At 36.3% G+C, this 23,240-nt stretch overlaps 1 protein-coding gene across 1 annotated transcript in view; it reads left to right on the top strand.

Moving 5' to 3' along the window:
- The window catches only part of USP15 (ubiquitin specific peptidase 15), a 65,607-nt gene extending 42,367 nt beyond the window's left edge, over positions 1-23,240 (top strand). Inside the window, exons 8-22 of the mRNA XM_014963918.1 lie at positions 5,130-5,274; positions 11,754-11,927; positions 12,268-12,426; positions 13,113-13,337; positions 14,980-15,063; positions 15,155-15,249; positions 15,423-15,611; positions 16,449-16,564; positions 16,688-16,963; positions 17,257-17,327; positions 17,701-17,816; positions 19,669-19,818; positions 20,243-20,346; positions 20,921-21,009; positions 21,312-23,240. Of these exons, the coding sequence (XP_014819404.1) occupies positions 5,130-5,274; positions 11,754-11,927; positions 12,268-12,426; positions 13,113-13,337; positions 14,980-15,063; positions 15,155-15,249; positions 15,423-15,611; positions 16,449-16,564; positions 16,688-16,963; positions 17,257-17,327; positions 17,701-17,816; positions 19,669-19,818; positions 20,243-20,346; positions 20,921-21,009; positions 21,312-21,497 (2,179 nt within the window). The 3' untranslated portion in view covers positions 21,498-23,240. The remainder of the gene's footprint in view (positions 1-5,129; positions 5,275-11,753; positions 11,928-12,267; positions 12,427-13,112; positions 13,338-14,979; positions 15,064-15,154; positions 15,250-15,422; positions 15,612-16,448; positions 16,565-16,687; positions 16,964-17,256; positions 17,328-17,700; positions 17,817-19,668; positions 19,819-20,242; positions 20,347-20,920; positions 21,010-21,311) is intronic.

Raw genomic sequence — 23,240 nt, 5'->3', positions numbered from 1 at the left:
TTTTTTTTTTTTTTCTTTTTTTTTTTTTTTTTTTTTTTTTCAATGTTAGCTTCTCCCTAGTGATGTTCTAGTTATTTTTAGGAAGCTCTTATGAAACCTGTTGCTAGCTTTTAAAGGTAATTTCTTCACTTGCTTTAGCTGATTTCATTTTCATTTTTCTGGTTTATTTTGGAGCAAAACCGGGAACTTTTAGAACTTAAGGTAAAATTCTGGGATTGTTTTTTGTTTGCTTTTGAATTTGAGGATTTTCAACAGAAATACGTGTTTAAAAGGGAGTGATATATAATTCAGATTTTATAAGGAATTGGTCCTTTGAAGTGCCTTAACTATAACTAAACATCTGTAAATCAGATACTAGGTACATATTCTCTATAGTGTTATGAAATAGTCGCCAGTTTTCTCTTGTAACTCAAAATGCTATATACCTGGATGTTATTTAAGACAGATACTCAGTGCAGAAGTATATGGTTATCCTTACAATGCAATAATTCAATCATGTTGCATTTAAAATAAATATTTTAAAAATCACAAATTTATAATTCACTACAATGTATAATACAGGAGAAACTTGAGCAGCATTTCTGTCAAAATACGTGTTCAAGATTAAAATGAATTCAGTAACAGAGAAGTCATATCAATTAATACACTGTGTACTCTGAAGTATATACTGCTGCATTAAGAATTTTACACTTCAAAAGCTAAATGGAAAGATGCACCTCAGTATGTAATGGTATTATATCATTCTGGGTTGAGATGAGTTTCTTCTTATGTTCCACTTTTCTTGCAATTATCTCCTTGCCTACAAAAGTACTTCTTTTCTATTAGTTATTGCTATTTTCTTTTCATTACTTTCTTAATTAACTATTCATGTCAGCTTTGCCTGGAATTTATTTTCATGTTTCTGCCTTATTGTCTCTTACACTGCACGTTATCTTTAGCCCAGTAGCGAAATCATACTGTTGTGGCGTTCCAGGATCCATTGGCTCCTCCATATGGACATGAGATTAAAAGAAATACCAACATTTGTTTTGAAGATAATTTTAGCTGACAAAGCTGATTTGTAAGGCAGAAAAAGCAAACAACAGGTTGTGTGTAGTAATAGTGATAAATGGTAGTCATTGCAAGCCTGGTTTTGCAATTATTATAGTTTGGCTATAGAGTACAGATTATGTTAAAGCTCTGGAGAGTACCATGTTTCTTTATATGATATGCATTTCTGCAACACTTGTCTCATCCAGAAGGTGTTTTGAGTAATAGTAAGCCTCAAATTGGTAAATACTTTATTGTGTGTGTTGAGCTAGTCATACATTAGATAATAGAAATAGCTCACTCACAAAGCCTTCATTTCTGTAAATGTGAGTTTGCACTTGATGGAATGGAGGATTCAAAATAATTGATCATTAATGTTCTTTTGCCTTTACAGGTGATCTTGTTGAAAGAGTAACATAGGAGGATTAGCGTAATATGTGTTAGTGGATTCAGAAGAGCAGGGAGAGACGCATCATTTAAGTCTTACTGGAATTTCTGTATTTTGCTCTTACAAAGCAATACATTTCATGTCACATATGGTATTTTTTAAAATTATGTCGGGAGGGGATTAAAAACATTTAAGTAGGGATTTTGCTTGGGGAGTTAAGAGAAAAGTTGTTTTGTTTTCATTATTTGTAACCGTTGTTTCAGGCTCTTAGAAAGACTTGCTTCATCATTCAGTAGTGTCAGCTTGTCAGAAGACAGCCAGTGGGCAGCTTTGTTCACATGCTTGGTATATTTCAATATGCTTATTTCAAGAAGTACAACTGTTAATTTTGTCACCTGTAGAATCAGTTTCTTCATGTTGCACTTGACACATAAGCAAGTATTATGAGGAAGGTGATTTATTTTTTTTACTTTAAATAGATTATAATATTATCTTTTGCTCTCCAGATGATGATCATGAACAATAACAAAGGCAGTACTCTTTGTGTAGTGACACGGGCCTCTCCTGCTGCTTCAGGCATCTCTAAAAATTGATGGAACCCGATTACGGGTTTGTTAAGGTGGCTGGTCACAAACACTTTGGCAGTGCATTAAGGTGGTTGAGATATTATGGAGCTCAGTAAGTGTTCCAAACTTTTAATTTTCTAGGCTAGTTCTTGCAAATCAAATTAGTTTTGCAGCACCTGTTATTGGGGTGTAGCACTCTGCTGTCCAATTGTGTCCCTTGCAAAGCTAGTGATACTTTTTCAAACTTCTCTGTTCCAAATCCACGCTTCCCAGAACTCCAGCTACACAATGAGCGCTCTGGGTTCATCATCATCTGAAAGTTACTTTGAGGTTTAAGGGCAGGATACAGGCAATACAAAGAAGTCCTTTCAATAATGGCACATGCAACTCAAAATTTATAGATTTACAGTTAATAAAATCTTGTTCAGAAACCTCACTTCACCATTTTTACTGCTTCAAGAACCCTGTCTACCTGTTGAAGGTTCTGAAGATGGTTTCATTTTTTCAAGGCTTGCTTTATTTTTGAGCAGTAATTTCTCCTAAGAGCCATCAGTGTTTTCTTTCTGTTATTGCCCTAACCTGAGCGCCCCATTCTAATACTGCCCCTCTGCTTTTCCATGCATTGTTCCTTTGTTAAAGGTAACTTTCTAAAGGTTTTGCAGGAAAAGCAGATGGAGACTGGGGACATGCTGTCACAAGTTACTTTTTCTAGGGCATTTCTGTTTGAGTGAAGTTTATGTAGACTTGCCTTGCATCTTAGCTTGCTTTCTATTGTTAACCATTTACTACTGGCTATTTATAATGCTCTATTTTTTGTCCAGCCTCAAAAGCATGAAAAGCAGAGGCACAATGTAATTTAAATAAAAATACATCTTCCAGAAAAAATGAAGTTTGCAGACTGATAAAGCTGTAAAGGGACATCTCCTACTGTCCTGCACATAGTAGACCCTGTATTTTACTTGATAAATTTTGATAAAGTATCAAAGAAACCTGAAAGAAAAATGTATGAATAGACCTCACTCACGGGATGAATGTGGTAACCATGTTCTCTAAACCCCTCAAATGTATTTCTTTGGGTCAGTACAGAAGATGGAAGAGCTCAGAAATGACTTTCCCTTTTGAGAAGTAAGCTCTGACAGTTTGTCCCTTAGAGCAAACCAACTCTGGGGATCTATCTTGAATTAAATTATCATGATGTTACTCAACTAATTTGAGGAAATCTTTCACATTAACGCACTATGGCCAAAAGATTCCAGTTGCATTTCCTAGCTTTCTAGTGTCCTTCCTAAGGTGGCAGTTCATGAAGGGAAGAAAGCTACAGAGAAGGAAAAAGAAGGGGAGTAAAAATCCTTAGGAGAATTCAATTGAGTCTGTTTAATACCCCTACATCTCCTAAATTTCTAAAAGAGATTTCTGTTAACCGTGTGAAAAGTGTAATCTTTGTGCTAGGTGAGGAAAGTAGTAGGCAGCAAGCAGGGCTGAAAGTAGAAGTTTATTGTGTACTTTGTACACGTGCATTTCTGTTCCTGGTGTTGAGCTGGGTTTGGGGGTGGCTACATTGTAGAGGTTGCAATAGCCCCAGTGGCCAGCTTGTGCTTTTTCTTCCTGAGGGAACTAAGGCTTGCCACCTTAAGGGAATTGGGGTTGATTGCAGTAGCTGCAAAGGGAGATGGAAGGTAGTTTTCCCTGGGGTTCTGTAATGCATGGGTGAACCAGGGAAGCTGAACTGGCAAAACTAACTTTACAGGGATTTTTCAGAGAATGACCAGTAAGCACAGTGCCACTTAGCTAGTTTGGGGACTAAGCCAGAGAGCAGATAACATGTGTGTGTATAGAAGAGGGAAGGACTTATAGGAAAGTAAGCTATTAAAAATAAATGATCAGATGTAAAAGTTTGAGAACAGCAGCTATATGGACAGTGAAGCTATAAACTGCACAGATTTCTGATGCTATCAAAAGAGGGAGAAACTTTCTTCCTTTCTGTTTGAAATTTTCACTAAATCTTGTGATTAAAACAACTGTTATTCATGAAAAGTGAGTAATTGTGCAGTGAGGGGACAGTTGGAATTCAGTTGGATGTAAGGAGTGTGATGCTGTATAGGAATAATTGCTGGAGTGTACCATTGGGCATTTACATCCTCAGACTTTTTACAATGATAAATCTCAATTATTTATCAGGATACATTCTTTGCACTGCATTTTGTTCCTTGTGATTCTTAGCAACTGACTTTCACGTTTTTGTTCAGGTTGCTTCTAGTGTGAATAATGCTTAGTGACTGCAGAAATACTCTTGAACTTTAGCCAAGGCTACTATCACACAGATTTCATTATGATCAGTGCCTGAAATAGTTTAAGAAAGAGTTTAACTTTTCTGGTTGATAGTTTTTTCTAACATCTGTAATATTACAGAGCATTTTCTTACAAGATTCTTTTGCCTTTCTAGTGTTCTTGGATATGCTTACTTTACTGTTTTGAGGGCTATTCTATATTTAGTATTTGCATGATTTCATCTGGAAAGAAATTGCTTTAAATCTTACCATTTTACCTATCTTAGTCTTCTCCAGTTTCTCCAAACAGATGCATCATAGCCTTTTAGAATGAAGTTGTGACAAGGCATTTTGCGCATTCTTTTACCTCTCAAGGCTCTCCTGCATTTGCATGCTGGATTGTGCTGTCCTAGCAGGGAAGCTATAAATAGAGCCTCTGATGCAGTGAGGCAGCTATGCCACAGTGGCCTTGGAAATCTCAGCTTTCACCTGTAACTCTGCATTCCCATTCCCACCGACCTCAGTCTTGCAGTAGCAGGATGCAAAAGGGACATAAATGATTGATTGCTGCTGGTGGTGTCTAAAGTCTGAGTGTATTAAATTTGATGGAGCAATGAAGAATAGAGTAAGCTGTGAAGCTGCTCCTATCAAAAAGGGGTAGGGATATAATAATTACAGTTAATGCAGTACATTAGATTTTGGTGACTTTCAAATTGAAATTAATGTTATTACCATAGTTAAATACTTCTTTAAAATCCTTTCTTGTTCACAGAAGTTGCTTTAACATTTTTAACCATTTAAGCTTACAAAATACTTGTATGTATTAAAGTACTATAGAGTACATGTTTACATTTTGAAAGACGTTTTGTTTTTTTACAGTGTGAAAAATTCAAACTATTGTCTCCCATCATATACTGCTTATAAGAACTATGATTATTCAGAGCCAGGAAGACACAATGAGCAGCCAGGCCTGTGTGGCCTGAGTAACTTGGGGAATACGTGTTTCATGAATTCAGCAATTCAGGTACGTACTTTAGAATAAATTGAGCTTGTTTTATTGCTTGGAAACTAATATCTTGTTATATTTTGTCATGTTTGGAAACTAATATTAAGAGACTCTGTTAAGTAGCAGGGTAGAATTAAGAGTGAGGAAGTAATACATCTATATTGATATACTAGAAAAGTTGTTATGTATAACTGTATTCATTGTTTCCCCTGTGTCATGCGTAGTGATCAATGTCACAAAGAGATTTTATCAGCATTCTATATGAGGGAATGCCTAAGTGGAATTCTTTGCTTTTTCTAATGATTCCCATTCATGCAAGTTCAAGAAAAATACTTTTTCATTTTGGGATGCGCTGAAATGTCAAAAAGTACATAACTGGTGCATTACTGGGCCTTTATTTCTAACTAGTTGTTATGTACTTTTATCGCACAGGTTAACATGTAGGGAACCTTTGAACGTATTTCTCTTTGACCTTTCCCCTTTGAATAGCTGCTGCTTCATGGATGAGATATTTTACAGGAATCTAATAACCTGTTTCTTTGTTATGATTGCAAGATAAGTACTAGTATACCTAGTATTACTTTTACCAAGACAAAAAAAAAACCTTAATCCTTTTAAGTGGAGGCTGGAGTGATAGGGGAATTGATGTTCAGAAAGAACTAGTAGTTTAATTTGATTTTGTTTAGTTCTGGAATTTGTGTTTTGTAATCAACGCAGTCTTATGTCAAAAACCTCTGAAGTGTTGTTAACTGGATTTAATTGAGGTCTGCGTTCCAAATCATGTCAGCTTTGACCTCATTGCTTTTTCAACTATATCTAGGGAATCAAGTGTTCAAATTAAGTTCAGAGAAACTGTAGGGAAAATTAGTCAATACAATTTTGCTGATTCACAAGACAGTGCTCTGGGTAAGAAAATTAGGTGTTTAATGAGCAGTGCAGCTTTTAGTTTGGCACGGTACCTTTGTCCTTGGTGGTATGTTTCTTCAAATGCATTATTTGGCAGCTTTCTTAGCAAGGAAGTGTAAAGTATCTTTCAGTTCCACCTACTACATCTCTTAAAGAAAATATTGTTCAGAGTTTAGTGTTTCTAAGAAATCCATGGAAATATTTTTAGTGGAAGTATATTGTGTTCTTAACACACTAAGGTCTCACAGACTACAAGTTCTGTCTTCTTCCCCTTGCTACCAATTGACTACCTTTTTTCCAATTATGCTGAAAGCATAAATTAATGGCAAGTTAGTGCAGTGATGTGTCACCTCCTGCTATTACTGGAGTAACCCTGAATGATTCTGGGTAGAGGTGTAATGCCTATGGCCAAAGCACTCTGAAAACATTTGATCTTGACTAATCTCTGAAGCAATGAAGGGATGGCCCCAGATAGTATGTGAATGGCAGACTAGGGAATTCTGCTTGGGAATGTCGGGTGCTCTATGTGGATGAGGGAGCAGAGTGCACCCTCAGCAAGATTAGAGATGGCACAAAACTGGAAGGGAGGGACTGATACACCCGATGGATGTGCTGCCGTTCAGAGGCTGGAGAAATGGGCAGATGGGAATCTCATTAAATTCAAAGGAAATGCAAAGGCCTGCACCTGGGGAAGAATAACCCCAGGCACCAGTACACACTGGAGTAAGGGATGGGTGACCAGATGAAAGTCGCTTGGCAGACCTGGCATCCTGCTGGAATAAAAGCTGCACATGAGCCAGCAATGTGACCTTGTGGCCAGGGCAGCCAACAGCCTCCTGGGCTGCACTGAGAAGATTGTTGCGAGCAGACTGAGGGGGGTGATCCTTCCCCTCCAGGCAGCACTGGACGGTAACACCCCTGGAGTGCTGGGTTTGCTTCTGGGCTCCCTGGTACCAGAGAGACAGGGACATACTGGAGCAAGACCAGTGAGAGGCCACAAAGGTGATCAATTCAGGTTGCAGCATCTGACGTACGTGGAGAGGCTGAGAGAGCTGGGACTGTTCAGCCTGGAGAAGAGAAGGCTCCAGGGCAATTTTGTAAATATGTAGAAATACCTGCTGAGGGAGACTAAAGAAAACAGAGCCAAACTCTTCTCAGTGGTGCCCACTGAAAGGAGAAGAGGCAGTGGGCACAAGCTGAAGCACAGGCAATTCCATTTAAATATGAGAAATTCTTTTTTACAGTGGAACAGGTTTTCCAGGGAGCCTCAGTCCCCTTGGAGATGCTCAAAACCTGACTGGACACAATCCCAAGCAACCTGCTTCAGGTGACCCTTCTTTGAGCAAGGGATTAGACTAGTCAATCTCCAGAGATGCCTTCCAACCTCAACTATTCTGTGATTCTTTGAGCTGCTTTGATTACCTATTTTAGATTATTTACCTTCTCAGATGTCCTCCGTTACAATTATGTCAACACAGGGTTGTTCATCACGATAAATCTGTTTTCTTTAAACAAAATAGTCCACTGCAGAGTTTTAACTCTGAAATAATTTCCAGTTCTGTTCATGTTCTGTTCCAAAAGCTCTGCTTTGATCCCTTCCATTCAGGCAGTGCTGAATGTAAACAATGTAGTTTCCTTCAACAGAAGCAGAGTTTAATTTATCTACTGTCCTGCTGATTACCATTTTCTCAGATCTTTGTCTTTTCCTGACAACATTGAGGCCCCTTAGTGTTCACATAAAAGCCATTTCTGCTTCAGAAACCATTTCTCAGACAGCTTCTCTTTGCTCTCATCTCATGTGCAGTGAAGATGGTTTTCATCAGAACTGTTATCAGTGTTCCTTGAAGAAGAGGGCAAGTTCGTTGCACATCTTGCTGTCCCAGTCTGACAAACTTGTCTGAAGTTTTTTGTCCTGTAACTTTACTAGGTAGAAGTGTGATGGTCCTGGCAGTTTCTTAACTTTTGTTGCAACTTCACTAACAGTTCTTCCATCTATGGGTAAGATTAGGCTTGCTTCTTCATCCTTCTAAGTGATGATTGTAAAGAGATTTTTGCTTGTCCAAGTAGGGGTTTTCAGTGTTTCAAAGCTCAAGACAACTAGAGGGGAGATGGTGAAGAGATCATTAAGATCCTCTGCGGTACCACAAGCAGCTGCAAGCTGAGTAGGAGTAAGGCCAAGAAAGTTAAGATTCCATTGTATTTCCCCCCAGATGCTGTTGTCTTATGACTGTTTCGTATTTTAAAAGGCAGTAATTCAATATTCTTTCATATTTTGGTTGTATTGGAACTTTTGTATTGATTTTTCAGATTCTTTTGAAGGGGTATTCCATGTATCTAATTTTAATTTACTTCTCTGCTAACACCTAAGGCTTGATTTTTTTATTCCTAAGGCCTGAATGTCTGCTTTTGCAGATCTGAGCATTAAATAAAACGGGAAAGATAAAAGGGAGCTTGTGGACTTTATGAAAACATTATTATGAATGTTTGAAGCCATATCAAGCAAAAAAAAACCCCAAAAATGGTATTTGGCAAGTAGATGTTTTATTCATGTTCACTTAATGTACATGGCTATGTTCTAAGCTGAAAAAAAAATAGAATAATATGGATCTTTTGAAGCATTGCTGTGCTGCCACCTGTGGATGTTTCCAAAGTATTGCTTTGCCTTTTTGGTGGGATACTAGTGATTAGAGCTCTGTGGAAAGTGGTTTGTTTGTATTTTTTTTCCTTTTGCAGTGAAAACCTGAGCGTTTTCAAAGTTTTAATTTTGTGATTCAGAAAAGGAGAAGAATGAAAGTAAATGTTTTAATTGAAAACACTTCTTCCCCCCAGCTCCGTTTTCAGTTTTGTTTTTTCCATCAGTGTGATTATGTATGCCTGACTTTGGAACAACGGGTGTTGAGAGCTTTGCAATGGGGTATTTCAGCAGTTTTCTTTCTTTAGAAAGCTGATCCAAATTCCCTCTACAGTTACTTATGGCTGTGAGTATATCCAGTCAAAACATAACATCTTTCACCGAAACCTGAAATAATTAAGTTTTTAGTGCTCTGTTTCAGTTGCCATAGGTTTACTTAGTTTGAGTTAAGGGGGTGTATTAGCTGAACGCTTTTCACCATGACTGACACTATACTGGGCTATCCTACTTTTGTCTAAAGCGCTTAAAGTAATTAATTTTTTCTCCTATTGGATCTTTCTTTCAGTCAGCTCTTGGTCTTTTATCGGAAGACTGAAATATGGAATGTCAATGTCCCTTACTTAAAATTGTTATTAAGTAGGACAGCTGAAGAACCGCAATACTTACAGGAAACATTGTTCCATCCAGTCATATTATTTTACTAATTTTCTTGGAGGTTGATTATAATCCTTTGATAGTGATTACATAAATAGTTGTTATCTGTGGATTGCTCTGCTACAGAAAAATATTTTTTTTCCAAGTAATTAACGTGTAACGGGGAAGTATAATTTCAGTGTTAACCTTTGTCATGCTGAAGACTGATCCTTCTCTTCTGTGGTTTGTCTCATAGTTGGTCTTGGAGTTTCTACATTCTGTTCAGTCTTCTCCCATGATCATTTACCTAAACGACCAGTTTAGGTTCAGAGACTGAGCACTTCACACAAGTTTTGTTGGTTAAAGGAAGCTTGTGGAGACTGCCGTACCTGAAATGAAGTGCTGTTCTGTCACTACTTTAGTTCACAAACTGTTTTCTGTAGTTGTACTGTATTTTTTAAGCTTTTTTGGTTTCTATTATTCTTTATCTGTGGCTATACTTGTTAGTTTACCTATGCCTGTGTTCTAAAACAAACAACCCTAAACTACTAAGTTGAACAGGACACATAAATCTGAATGACTTTGCTGTCCTCACACCAAACTGATCAGCTCAATTGATTTGATCTCCTAAACCAGACCAAAAGTAATCCAGAAGAAAAGTGGGGAGGCAAAATAGTTTTTTGACAGGTTAGTAAGGTGTTATTGTGCTATCAGGTGAGGGTCAGCAGAGAAGGGACAGGACTTCTTTGGGCAGTAGGATTTGTCACATCACTTAGACTGAACACGCAGTTTTACCTAAAGTGTAGCTTTATTTATCATTAGTTTCTCCTGAAAACTCTGGTTGCTTCTGTATGGATTTGAGAGACCCAAGTATTTCTCCTCTTAGCTGCAATGATCAGTTCAGAACTGACAACAGAGATCTGTAAGGTATGGGAGGGTATCTGTAAGGGTGGGCTTGGGATCACCACTACTAGGAATAGAAGCTCTTTGCCATGTAGCAAGAGAAAAAATGAGCTTTATTCAACCCTCAGTGCCCAAAAGGGCCTTGTAATATCAGGATTTTTGTGCAGTGTTGACAGCTCATGAAAACTTCAGGTGAGATGGGAGAGAAAGGAAGGAGTGCAATAGGGGTGTGAAACTCATCTCTCTGCAGCATTATGACTGGTTTTGCCTTGTAATATTACAAAGCGATGATAGGCAGAAATAGGAATAACTTTTTTTTGCCCCACTCAATAGAGTTGTAATTCTTCCAGTCTCAATTACTGCATCTTACGTATGTATGTGGAGTTAGTCTTTGTTCTTGTTTACCAAGAGGGCAGATGAGACTGATTAAATATTTGACATGTCTCGGAATCTTTAATAGAGGAAGGAATGCAGAAGAGCTTATAATATTTAATGAAGAAACTTTTCTAAATCTGTATGTGAAGGTATGGCATGGGGATCATTTCCAAATCATGAAAAAGCTTTTGTTTAAAGGCATGTGAGAAGTAGCACGCACAAATTCAAAGTGGTTTCCTAAAATTGTAAATCGTGCTTCAATGATTACATCCTGCTATCTTGAAGTGCTGACAGAAGAGACAAACTGGTACAGAGGATAAATCATTATCTCAGTCTTAACGAAGGCTCTTGCTTTCCTTGAACTAATTTCAGCTCTAGACAGCTTCACAAAATTTAAAAGAACATAGGAAGGGCTGCACCAGTTCTGATTCAAGACTGCTGTCTTCAACAGCATCCACAAGCAGATGTCTTGGAAGAGGAGAAGCAGTGCAAGCATCCTCACCTTCCCCACTCTCCCATCCCTTCCAAAAAAAAATCTATTTTCAACTATTTTCTGCTTGCACGTTGTTCTCAATGTGGTGTATTTTGATTTAATAAGCCCTATTGGCTCTCTCTTCCAAGTCCCTATGCAGTCTCTCCCGGAGACCCTGTAAACTTTGTGCATCTATAACAACTTTCAGCAAGGAGTTTCATAAAGCCTACTGTTCATGTATCAAGAACCACTTTCTTTTGTTTGTTTTGAACCTAAATACAAATTGTGTTGTCACAATGTGGTTGGCTGGACTACTATGGCTAATAAATTCTGACTTAAAGGTTTTGAAAAATGTTATCTGTGCATAACTTGTAATGATAGCTGCAGCCAGTCTTGGTTTAAAACCATTATTTGTTTCTGGAAAAGACTTTTTTTTTCTTTTTTTTTTTTCTTCCATGTGGGTACTAGGCATTACAGTTAAAAGTATTGTTCGTGGCTGCTTTAACAAAGTTGAAACATTTTTTGTTCGAACTAGTTCAAACCACTGTTCTAAAAATTCTGTCTTTCTATTTGCAGTGTCTGAGCAACACCCCTCCTCTTACAGAATACTTTCTCAATGATAAATACCAAGAAGAGCTGAATTTTGACAATCCTTTAGGAATGCGAGGTGAAATAGCAAAATCTTATGCAGAGCTTATCAAGCAAATGTGGTCAGGAAAATACAGCTACGTTACCCCAAGAGCATTTAAGGTCAGTAGGAAATTTAACCTGAATGTACATTGTCAGTTTCGGTTTTGTAGTTTAAGTATACAAAACTTGAAATATGCAAGAATAAGAATTTGAAGTAATATTCATCGGTATGCAGTCCATTCATTTAACTGTTAAAAACCCTTGGATGTATATTTAAATAAGCATCAACGGTGCTTTGGTCTCTGAGAATTAGTTTTGGCTTCCTGTCTCCATTGAAAAGCTTATCTTTTATAACTTAAAAAGTTTTTGTAACTTTATAAAGTTTTACCTTTTCAACTTGCTGCTGCAGCATCTTGGAATTAATTAAGGTACCAGAAGTGTTTGTATTTATGTTTTTTAGACACAAGTGGGACGATTTGCCCCACAATTTTCTGGTTATCAGCAACAGGATTGTCAAGAGCTACTGGCTTTTCTGTTGGATGGATTACATGAGGATTTGAATCGAATTAGGAAAAAGCCTTACATTCAGTTGAAGGATGCAGATGGGAGACCAGACAAGGTAGTGTCAGTCATTTTCATTTTATTCAAGGCTATACATTGCAAGATACCTCCACATGATTGTTCACTGAAAGGTTGGGACACTGGTAACGTGTTGCTTTTCTTGCAGAGATTTCAGAAAATTAGCCAAGGTTGTAAAATGGAGATCTTGTTTAAGTACCTGTGTGAATTTCTGTTTATTTGGGAGATAATTGCGGGGTGGAAGGGTGTTAAGGCTTTAAGATCTTTATTTTCAATTCAGTACTGAGTTCAGTTGGAGAAATAATTTCTATTCTGTTGTTCTTTTATTCTTATATCTACAGGATGCAGCGTTCTGTCTCTCTACAGTACTCTTTCTTAAGGGAAACTCTTCTAGCGTTGAGCTACAAGCATACAGATAACTTCTTTTGTTACGAGTATGAGTTACTTCAGATGGAATTTTGAGTTTTATTTGCTTATGTCTTGCCCCAAGCCACTTGAAGTCTCTCTCAGACTGTGTAATTAGACTGACAGAATCTGTGTCCTAGGAAAAGCCTACATTTTTAAACTTATGATCCTGATAGTAGTAACAGAACTTACAGGGTCCTTTGGACTGAGATTTCTATGTTTAGGTGTAACTGAGAATGTTCTATCGAGTGCTCTTACTAATAATTCTCACTATTCATTTCCTACTACTTTGTCATAACCCAGGTTGTGCTTTAATTACAGGTCGTTGCTGAAGAAGCCTGGGAAAACCATTTAAAAAGAAATGATTCCATCATTGTAGATATATTTCACGGCCTTTTTAAGTCCACCCTAGTTTGTCCTGAATGTGCTAAGATATCTGTAACCTTTGATCCCTTTTGTTACTTGACACTTCCATTACCCATGAAAAAAGAACGCACTTTGGAAGTTTATTTAGTTAGAATGGATCCGCTCGCAAAGCCTATGCAGGTAAGCCTCTTAGTTTATGTACAAAGCTCCTGATTCACGTGGCATGAACAATGAACCTGAGTTTCTTTACATATTTAAATTTAGAAGTACAGTAGCAAATCCAACAACCTTTAGTTTTTGGTTTGTATGAAGTCCCACTTACAAAATCCAAGGAAGACTATACAAACCTTCCTACGTTTCTCTGAGTTTCAAGGAAGGTATTGGTAATTTCTTCATGCTTGTGTTAATAAGGCTTCATAATGTTTGAAATGTATGCTCTCCTTTTTTTTTTTTTTTTTTTTAGTGTTGCTATAATGGATTTGTATGGTTATAAAAAATATAAAAAAATATTTAAAGAATTTTAAAACTACTTAATCCAGACTTGATTTCTCAGTTTCTTCGCCTCAAAAGGGAAGTACTGGCAATAAGTGGTGCAAAAAACCCCATGACCAAATATATCAGGTAGTTGTGAGTTCTGTGCTATCACTGAGTAGTCAAAAGAAAAAAATTCAGATGAGGTTTCTTTGTAACGAGTATCTCTTTGCCTTTTTTCGGAAGGGTGGTATTACATACCTTAGAATGTTGTGAAACAATGTACACAGGCTATGGTAACAAATTCATGATTAAATGGTTCTAGCTGTACCTTCTGAGCTAAGCAGGGGTAGGTGAAATAAATAAGACACAGGCAGTCAGGCAAACATGCAAAAAGGCTTTAAAGCCTGAAATCAGACGAGTATAAGAAGGAAAGTGGGGAGACAAGGGGGTGTTCTCAAAGGCAATGTGAGTTAGGAAAGTCAAAGATAAAGGGACATGTATTAACTAATGGGAGATGAGCCTGCTAGAAATTTAATTATTTGTGAGAACAGGTTTGCACAAGGGACATGCAGTAGTTGAAGATGACCCTGTGTGACATGTGAGATGGTTGTGCAGGAGTGAATAGAGTTTGGGAAGTGTACAGGCTCAGTAGATCTTTTGTGAGTCTAAATAGCTATAAGACTTAAGGAGATACCAAACACATGCTGTACTTGGCATTTAATTACGAAGTTATAATACCTTATTTTTAATTAATCCTGTCTTTATTTATCATGCAAATAACAGGTAATAGTTCTGTGTGGAGTTTCATTACAAACTGCAGGTTTACTGCACTAAGGGAAGCCACAGAAGGGTTTTCTTTGACTGTTAATCATCAGGCTCTCTCCCTGCATGTGAAATTAGAATTCAGTCTTTACCCATTGCCTGCCATTGCTTTTTTCCCCAGGAATACTTTATAAACAACTTGTGTTATATTCCAAATTTAAGAATCTAGTCAATAGCATGCATATTATTTAAATACTTATTTAAGTAGGTGCTGTTGAAATATAAATCTAAGTAATTGGTGCTGTTAGTCTTTTTATGGAGAAAGTAAAATAACGTTTTAAAAAAGCATTGTATAAACTAATAAATGTAGTATTCAAAGTGTGTGTGTTTGTATAAGTAAAGTTGTGAAGATTACTGCTACATTTTTAGCAGCTGTCAAGAGTTTGTGTTAGTTGATTTTCATACTTTACACCTTAAGTTCAAGAATCTGAAAGAAATATGCTGAATATGTGATAAGTTGTTCGTTTTTTTTCCTCATGCATGTTTGTTCTCTTAAGAAATTAAAGTGACATTTTATTTTTTTTAGTACAAAGTAGTTGTTCCCAAAATTGGAAATATATTGGATCTTTGCACAGCCTTGTCAGCTTTGTCTGGTGTTGCTGCAGATAAGGTAAGAGTGATTTCTTATATGAAGCATAACAGCGAGCATTTTAGTGCATATTGGACCTGATTTAATGATGTATATTCCATTTTCTTTTTAGATGATTGTTACTGATATATACAATCACAGGTTCCACAGGATATTTGGCATGGATGAAAATCTAAGTAGTATTATGGAACGTGATGACATTTATGTGTAAGTACAGATAACACGCTTCATGTCTCTTTGCAGTTTTAGTTATTTGCAAAAGACTAAAAGCTAGACATAAGGCAAAGACAAATCTTAGGGGGGGTTATTTTTTAATTTTGCCTCTTTGTAGCCTTTTAAATGACAGTTATCCTAAGTATTTCTGATTGGTTTTCTTCTAGATTTGAAATTGCTATCAACAGGACAGAAGATACAGAACAAGTTATAATTCCTGTTTGTTTAAGGGAAAAGTGCAGGCACACTAGCTACAGCCATAGTGGTTCTTCACTGTTTGGTCAACCTTTTCTCATAGCAGTGCCTAGAAACAATACTGAAGATAAACTGTATAACCTGCTGCTGCTAAGAATGTGGTAAGTTATTGTTTAAAGAAAAACGCATTTCTTATGAATGTTGCTAATAGTTGGAATCAGTAGGCACTTACTTTTACATGCATTGCTAACAAACTGATTAAATTTGAGTACTTAGTCTTTTATTTGCTTTCTGTTAAATATATTAAATCTAAAATTTTAGCCATTTAGATGTGAACTAGCGTGGATTTGAATTTGGTTTTTTTGTTAGCATGACATCATCCAAAAATTATTTGAGAAGTAGAGAGTCAATCTGTATTGTCAGTTTAGGGGAATTAATTCTGCTGTATATATAACTTTTTGTTAGGGCTTGGTAAAATGGAAATGTTCTGCCAGTTATTCTGCTATAGTTATACCTCCTGTATCTACTGTATGAGTTTGTATACTAATTTATGTTGTGAAACTACATGGTAGACACTTTCTGAAACTAGACTATAATATGTGTCATTATGCGGAAGAAATTAAAATCGTATAACCTCTAATTTCAATTTATGCTTCATTTTCTGTTGATGTAACTTTTTCTGTAAGTGAACCCCTATATTTTTTCGAGTAAAAAATACAATTAAGAAACAGTTAAAGAAGTGATTTCTGGACAGAGACTAATACCAAGAATCAAGTTGTATAAAATCAGGTAACTGCCAAGAATGTAAGATCATAGACGAGCACAATGTCAGGTGTGCCTGTAACAGCAGACATGTTAGGCAATAAAACAAACTATTAATTCTCAGTAAATCAGGAAGGAGTGCTGGATTTGCTGTAACTGTTCAACTATCTGGCTTGAACACTCTAAGTATGTAAAATCCCTTAATTCTAACTGTTGCTTTAATTTGTTGTTTTTAGCCGATATGTAAAAACTTGTACTGAAAGTGAAGACACTGAAGGATCCCTACATTGCTGTAAGGACCATGGTATCAATGGTAATGGCCCAAATGGAATACATGAAGAAGGATCTCCAAGTAAGACTGGAATATCTAAACTTTAGTATTTTGTATTCAATTTGAAGCTGAAGTTAATTCTGTAGTGTCTTTCAGTTATTGTTACTCTATCTCATTTCTTCCTCATTCTTCCAATGGTTTCAGGTGAAATGGAAACAGATGAACAAGATGATGAGTCCAGCCAGGATCAGGAACTTCCTTCAGAGAATGAAAACAGCCAGTCAGAAGACTCAGTTGGAGGTGACAATGACTCTGAAAATGGATTATGTACCGAGGATACTTGCAAAGGGCAACCACTCACGGGACACAAAAAGCGCTTGTTTACATTCCAGTTCAATAATTTAGGGAATACTGACATAAACTACATCAAAGATGATACCAGGCACATTAGATTTGATGATAGGCAACCCAGGCTTGATGGTAAGTCAGGGGAAACGTTTCATTCTGATACTTTTTTCTGACTCCAATTCCATAGAATAGTGTTTCATTCTCTCTGTGTGCTATTAGATATACTTTTTTTTCCAATAGTAAATTCTGTATAAATAATTAGCTACTGTAATTAACTCTTAGAAATGAAAAATTGTTTGTGTGTCAATTTTTCATCTTAAATTCATGCTAGCGTTGTTTAATTCATTTTGAAGAGTGCCCAAAGTTAATACAATTTCATGTAAAGCAAGAAATAATATTAAGAGAAAACATATTTTTAATCTTAGAAAGATCTTTCCTTGCTTTGGATTGGGATCCTGAGATGAAGAAGAGATATTTTGATGATAGTGCAGCAGAGGTAAGCTGTTTATGTCACTCCACTTTGCAGCACTAATAAAACTTTAATGTGAAAAACACAGCTTAATTAATGTGACATAAGAGTTTTTAAGTCTTCCAAAGAAAAAGCGAGTACATACTTTTTTTCCCCCACATTATTTGTAGTAAATATGTTGTCATAAATAAACTTCATTTACACATCTAAGTAATAAGCAAATCTGAGGCTTTCTAATTTGGAAGTAAATCTGAAGCTGTGAAAAACTTTTTGCTTGAATGGTTTCTGATCAGTTTTTCCATATATAGGAGCTTTGTAGTTACTGTTTGTAGTAAGACGACATCACTAAAATGAGTTTTGTTTCATTTGTTCTCTTAACTCAAGAAATACTTCTCTTTAGGATTTTGAAAAACATGAAAGTGTGGAATATAAGCCTCCCAAAAAGCCTTTTGTGAAATTAAAAGACTGCATTGAGCTGTTCACAACAAAGGAAAAACTAGGTGCTGAAGACCCATGGTAAGGACAAAAAATTAAAATTATATTCCATGGTGTATTTCTCAAAAAGTAATCAAAAGCACATTTGAACATTAACAGAAATAGCTATTTGATTTCTTAATGGTATTTCGAATCTTGTCATTTCAAACGTAGTTGAAAATTCTCAAAATTTTTTCTATTTTGATCCATTGCTTCACTAAAATTGTTACCATGCAGAGGAGGTTATATTTGTATGGGAGACAACTAAAGCATTCAGAATTAGGAAGAAGGCAGAGCCATAAGATATTCTAGTCTGTGGGCCGTGATCCAGAGTGAATCAGTGTTACTGTGCTAACTCCAATGCAGTGGTTTAAACAAATACTCCTTTCTGATATTAGAAAGGTGGGTGTATACTGAAGTTTTTTCACACAAGTATATAACTTGCATTGATACATGAAGTAGGAATGCGCTTAAACAAAGGGTTTGTGGGATAAGGGATGTCTGTAGTGAGTAGAACCTCAGATTCATATTCCAACCATTAAATTTTTGGCAGAAACATTTATTCTGATTCATGGTTCCTCCAAATTATGATTTGGAATCATACGTGAATATTCACAACTATAGGATGTTCCTGTAAGGTCCTTCCCCAGGAATTTTCTAGCAGATAAGAATCAATACCCAAAGCTCAGAACTAAGTTTGAAAAGAGGGTTTGCCACTCTTTCTTTTGTGAATACTTAAAAGTTTTGGAGACTTCTAAATTTTGTCACCAGAGATTCTCCTTTATTTGGGCAGAGGAGGGGGCTGACTTACAAATTTCCATTTTTTTTCTGGGTTAGCTAGATTACACAGAGCTGGACAGACTGAGATACCATATAACTCAGGTGCCGTGAAGCGCTTCCATTTTTGCAGCACATTTTAAGCAGAGTATTTAAACTACAAAATACAATTACTGCTGAAGTCAAGCAGTTGCTACTAGATACATCTTACCAGAGGTCATTAATCATGTTCTTTCTTCAATTGTTGGGTCTCCACGGGTCTAATCTACAAGAGATCATCCTCCCTATTCCAGTGCTATTTGTATTCCAGATATTCTAAGCCAACTGGAAAAACAGTTTTTCAATTACAGCCTGCCCTTACAGTTCTCCTAATTTTTTGTTTTCTTCTGATGTTGCTATGCAAAGACACCTGTGCAGTCTTTTTAAATTAAGGCTCATCCCTCGTTTTTTTCCCTAGATCTTTACTAGTTAGATACCACGATGTAGAGTGTGCACTGACCACAGAAGAGTTGCTTCCACACGTTGTTCTTGCTTACCTTCCTCCCTGAGCCTTAGTTCTTGAAAGATTCAAGTGTGCATTGCAGGGAACAGAAGTATATGTCACAGCCTGTTTAGTACTTGCCTACTAAGAAGGCAAGTTTTTTTAGTAAGGAGTTTTTTCAGGTTCCAGTAGTCACTGTTACCTGGTTTTAGTGGTAGGTGAGATGGACAAATTTGGAAATTGAAACTTGGAAGAACCACAGTTGTCTGTTATTTATGGCTTTTTATATAGTCAGTTTTCCTGAAGTATTTTCATAATGCTTCGTCTTTTTTCATAAAATGTGAGAAAGCTGTGTTTTAACTAAAGATACAGGGACTAACGTAGAAGACAAGAATCCTGTGTTGGGGGGTGTTAATTTTGTGTTTAAAATGCTATTGACCTTCACTATGAGCATGCTTGTACACTAGCACCTCACATTAAACTGGAAAGGGTATCAGTGGCAGAAGATGGAACTTGTGTGTGTTTCATCTTTTGCTATTCAGTTAATCCCCTATTACTGGCTTTCTCTATGGTAATGTATTTTAACATATACATGGACTGCAGTTACTTAAAATTGGTATTTTTTTTTTCTTTTAGGTATTGTCCAAACTGTAAAGAACATCAGCAGGCTACCAAGAAATTAGACTTGTGGTCACTGCCCCCTGTACTGGTAGTTCATCTAAAGCGCTTTTCCTACAGCAGATACATGAGGGACAAGTTGGATACATTGGTTGACTTTCCAATAAAGTAAGAAACATCGATATCTTGCTGCTAGAAGTGTAAAAATTTACATGACTGGGGCATGTTTTATCCAGCAATTACCTAAAATGGTTTTGTTCCCAGCTTCTGTGTGTGGATCCAATAAATACCAATGACAAAATGCTTGTAGGTGAAAAGTATGAACTTGGAAAAATAATAATAGTAGATAAGTATGAAAGAACTCTATTAATAGTTTTGGCTAAGATTACTGGTTCCTGTTCCACTCCTCACAGAGAGAAAGAAATGCACTGTCAGTGTAGTCTGGTGTGTGTGTTTTTTGTGGGGAATAAAGGGCTAAAAGACCACCAAAATGTGAAATGGCTAAAAATATTATTAACGTGACTTTCTTTTGGTTGTTTTTTTGTGTTTTGTTTCTTTTTGTATGTGTGTTTGGTTTGTTTTTTTTAAACAGTGACTTGGACATGTCAGAGTTCCTTATTAATCCCAATGCAGGGCCTTGCCGCTACAACTTGATTGCTGTATCCAACCACTATGGAGGAATGGGAGGAGGGCATTGTAAGTTCATTTCAAATATCATCAGTCTGTGTGTCAGCTTCCTTTCCATCTTTATTTTGATTTAAGTACTGATCACTTTGAATCAATGTCATTTTTTAATGGCCGAAGGACAATATTTTCGTTACCTTGAAATGGTTTCACACGTATTCTAGCACAAAAATCTATTTGAAATGAGCTTTCAAGGATAATTTTAGGTTCTTTCATACTTCTAGCCATGCATATTGTGAAAAGAGAAAACATAAGAGCCCCATAAAAGCTACTGTACTCTTACAGCTGACTTTGTCTTATTTGTCTGTAGTTTTGTACACGTGCATCTCCTTGAAAGAACAAAGAAAAATGAGAAAGTGACTGAGGGATTTTATTTTGACTGTCTTTTCTCTTTAGAAGGGGGATGCTACTGGTTAAGCTTTCTTTCCTTAAAAAAAAAAAAAAAGTGTGACAGTATGAGTCAAATAGTAATAATAGGTTTTAGTTAGTTAAATGTCAAGTGTTTGACAGTAACAGACTCTAGCAACTGCTTCTATTACATCTACAAAGATACAAAGTCCTCAGTCATTGTACTTTTTTGTCCTAGATACTGCTTTTGCAAAAAATAAGGATGATGGAAAATGGTACTACTTTGATGACAGTAGTGTGTCCACTGCATGTGAGGACCAAATAGTGGCAAGTACCTTTTATGTTTCTAAAATTGGGACTGTTGATGATGTTTTCTTCTTGAGGGAAGAAAAATGAAGAGTAAATCATGAACCTGGCAGTAAATTCGTAGGTAGTAGTATGTGTTCATTCAAAGGACAGTACAAAACGACAGTGGTTTGCTCCAACGTGCAAAAATAACTTACATGAAAGCTTTGGATTTCTTTGTAATTTTACCTTGTAGACTTGGGAGGATAAAAAAATGGGATCACTTGAGTTGTGACCGTTTTGTCAGGAGCCTCACGAGCACATGACACTTGTCTCTTTTACAGTCCAAAGCAGCGTATGTGCTCTTCTACCAGAGACAGGACACCATCAGTGGAACTGGCTTTTTCCCTCTTGACCGGGAAACCAAACAAGGTGCTTCAGCTGCCACAGGCATCCCATTAGAAAGTGATGAAGACAGCAACGAAAACGATAACGATATAGAAAATGAGAATTGTATGCACACCAACTAATGGAAGAACTAGAAGCCATAAAAGAGACTTTTTCCCCGGGGATACCTATTGAAAGAGTGAAATTGCCCACCAAATTAAGAATAAAAATCTGAGATGGGGAATTTCAGATAACAGAATGTAAATCTTTATTACATTTTAACATGTGCAGTACTTGAAGTGAAACAATAAAAACTTAAACAGAAATTGTCTCTAATGCATTTACAGTCTTGTATTCACAAGCTATATATAGGAAATCACAAATAAACCCCTTTTAAGTTTTCTGCTGCTGTTCTGATGGATTATGTTTTCTTTTGTTTTGGATGTGAGTTAATAACTAAAATGTTAAATCTGTGGACTTCTGACATTTATTTTCTTAGTACTGCAAGAATACTACTGCCAAGTCTCGTTTCTGGATGAATATGTACATGTTCCTTAGGCTGTCACACAGACTACAAGTAAAAATGTCGTAAATATATAAGCAGTAGTTTTCTTGAAAGAGCAAATTTTTGTTTCTCCCGAAAAATGAATTACATTTTCTTTTTTTTAATTCGGTCACAATAGAAGAAATAGCTTGAAAAGGTGTTTTAACCTTTTGTGATATAGTTGAGCATCCAGAATATTATGTTCATCTTACTGCTGCTGTGGAACAGGTTCTGGATTTCATGCTGCATTAACAGAAAGTTTTATCAATTAAATGTAAGTATCCTTTGTTGCTTGTTGGAATCTACTCTGCAGACATAATTCCTGTTATCTTGCTTATAAGACATGCATAATTTTAATCTGGTGTCAAGTCCAAAATTTAAAATTGTGCTGTAAGTTCTCTCTCCCCAGTTTTTGTAGTTTGACAGCTTGCAAACTACTCTGTAATAGGGTCAGAGTTAATAGTATTCTGTATCCATAGTAATGAGTAATGACTGTGTATCGGGCTTAGATGAGAATTTTTTCAATATAACCTGCCTTTAAATTGTTTAAGAACAAAAGGACTTTAAAGGTGGGCCTGGCAATTTTCTTTGTGTGTTCCTGATGGAATTCACCACAGCCTTACCGCGTCTCTGAAAAGGTAACTCATTATAAGGGAATTGGCATTTGCATGTTCAAGTCAGAACCTGTACAGTGTATAAGGCATACAAACTTCAAATTGGATTTGAGTTCACTATGTTCAGGGGTCCAGGATGCCAAAATAAGTGTGACAGTTTGAAACATTTTTTAATTTGCTGCTTTCCCTTTGATCTAGTTGGAAGAATGTATTGTTGATTTGTATACAATACTGCCTTTGAGAGGGGCTCTTCAGTGCAGGGGCACGCTTCACATATCTACTACCTGGAGAATTACTTCGTGTCCCACTGTTCAAACCAATAATTTAAAAAAAAAAAAAAGAAAAAAGCAAAAAGTATGATGTTCTTCACTTGAACTAATCAAATACAATAGGTTATAAATTGTGTATTGTAAATAAAAGTTCACTCTGTGAGTGCACATTTTGGTAAATTATTTATTTATGTTAGCATTAAAAAGTTTAAAAAATTGCATTTGACCAGGATATAAATGAGGTATGTTGGACATGGCTTTGCTTTATACCTTGATATTAAAACTGGTGTTTCATCCTGGTATTTTAAAGCTGCTTTGAGGTTGTTTTTTTTTTAAATGTAAACTAACCTCCTGCATGACAGAGGTTAAAATTTTGTCTGCACTTGAGTTCACTTGGGTTTACATTTGAAATGCGCATGTTTATTTATACAGATTTCAATAAAGCTATTCAAGGCCTTA

This window comes from Calidris pugnax, unplaced genomic scaffold, assembly GCF_001431845.1.
Source record: "Calidris pugnax isolate Ruff unplaced genomic scaffold, ASM143184v1 scaffold44, whole genome shotgun sequence".
In the NCBI taxonomy this organism is placed as follows: Eukaryota; Metazoa; Chordata; class Aves; order Charadriiformes; family Scolopacidae; genus Calidris; species Calidris pugnax.
This window is presented reverse-complemented; position numbering and strand designations above follow the sequence as displayed.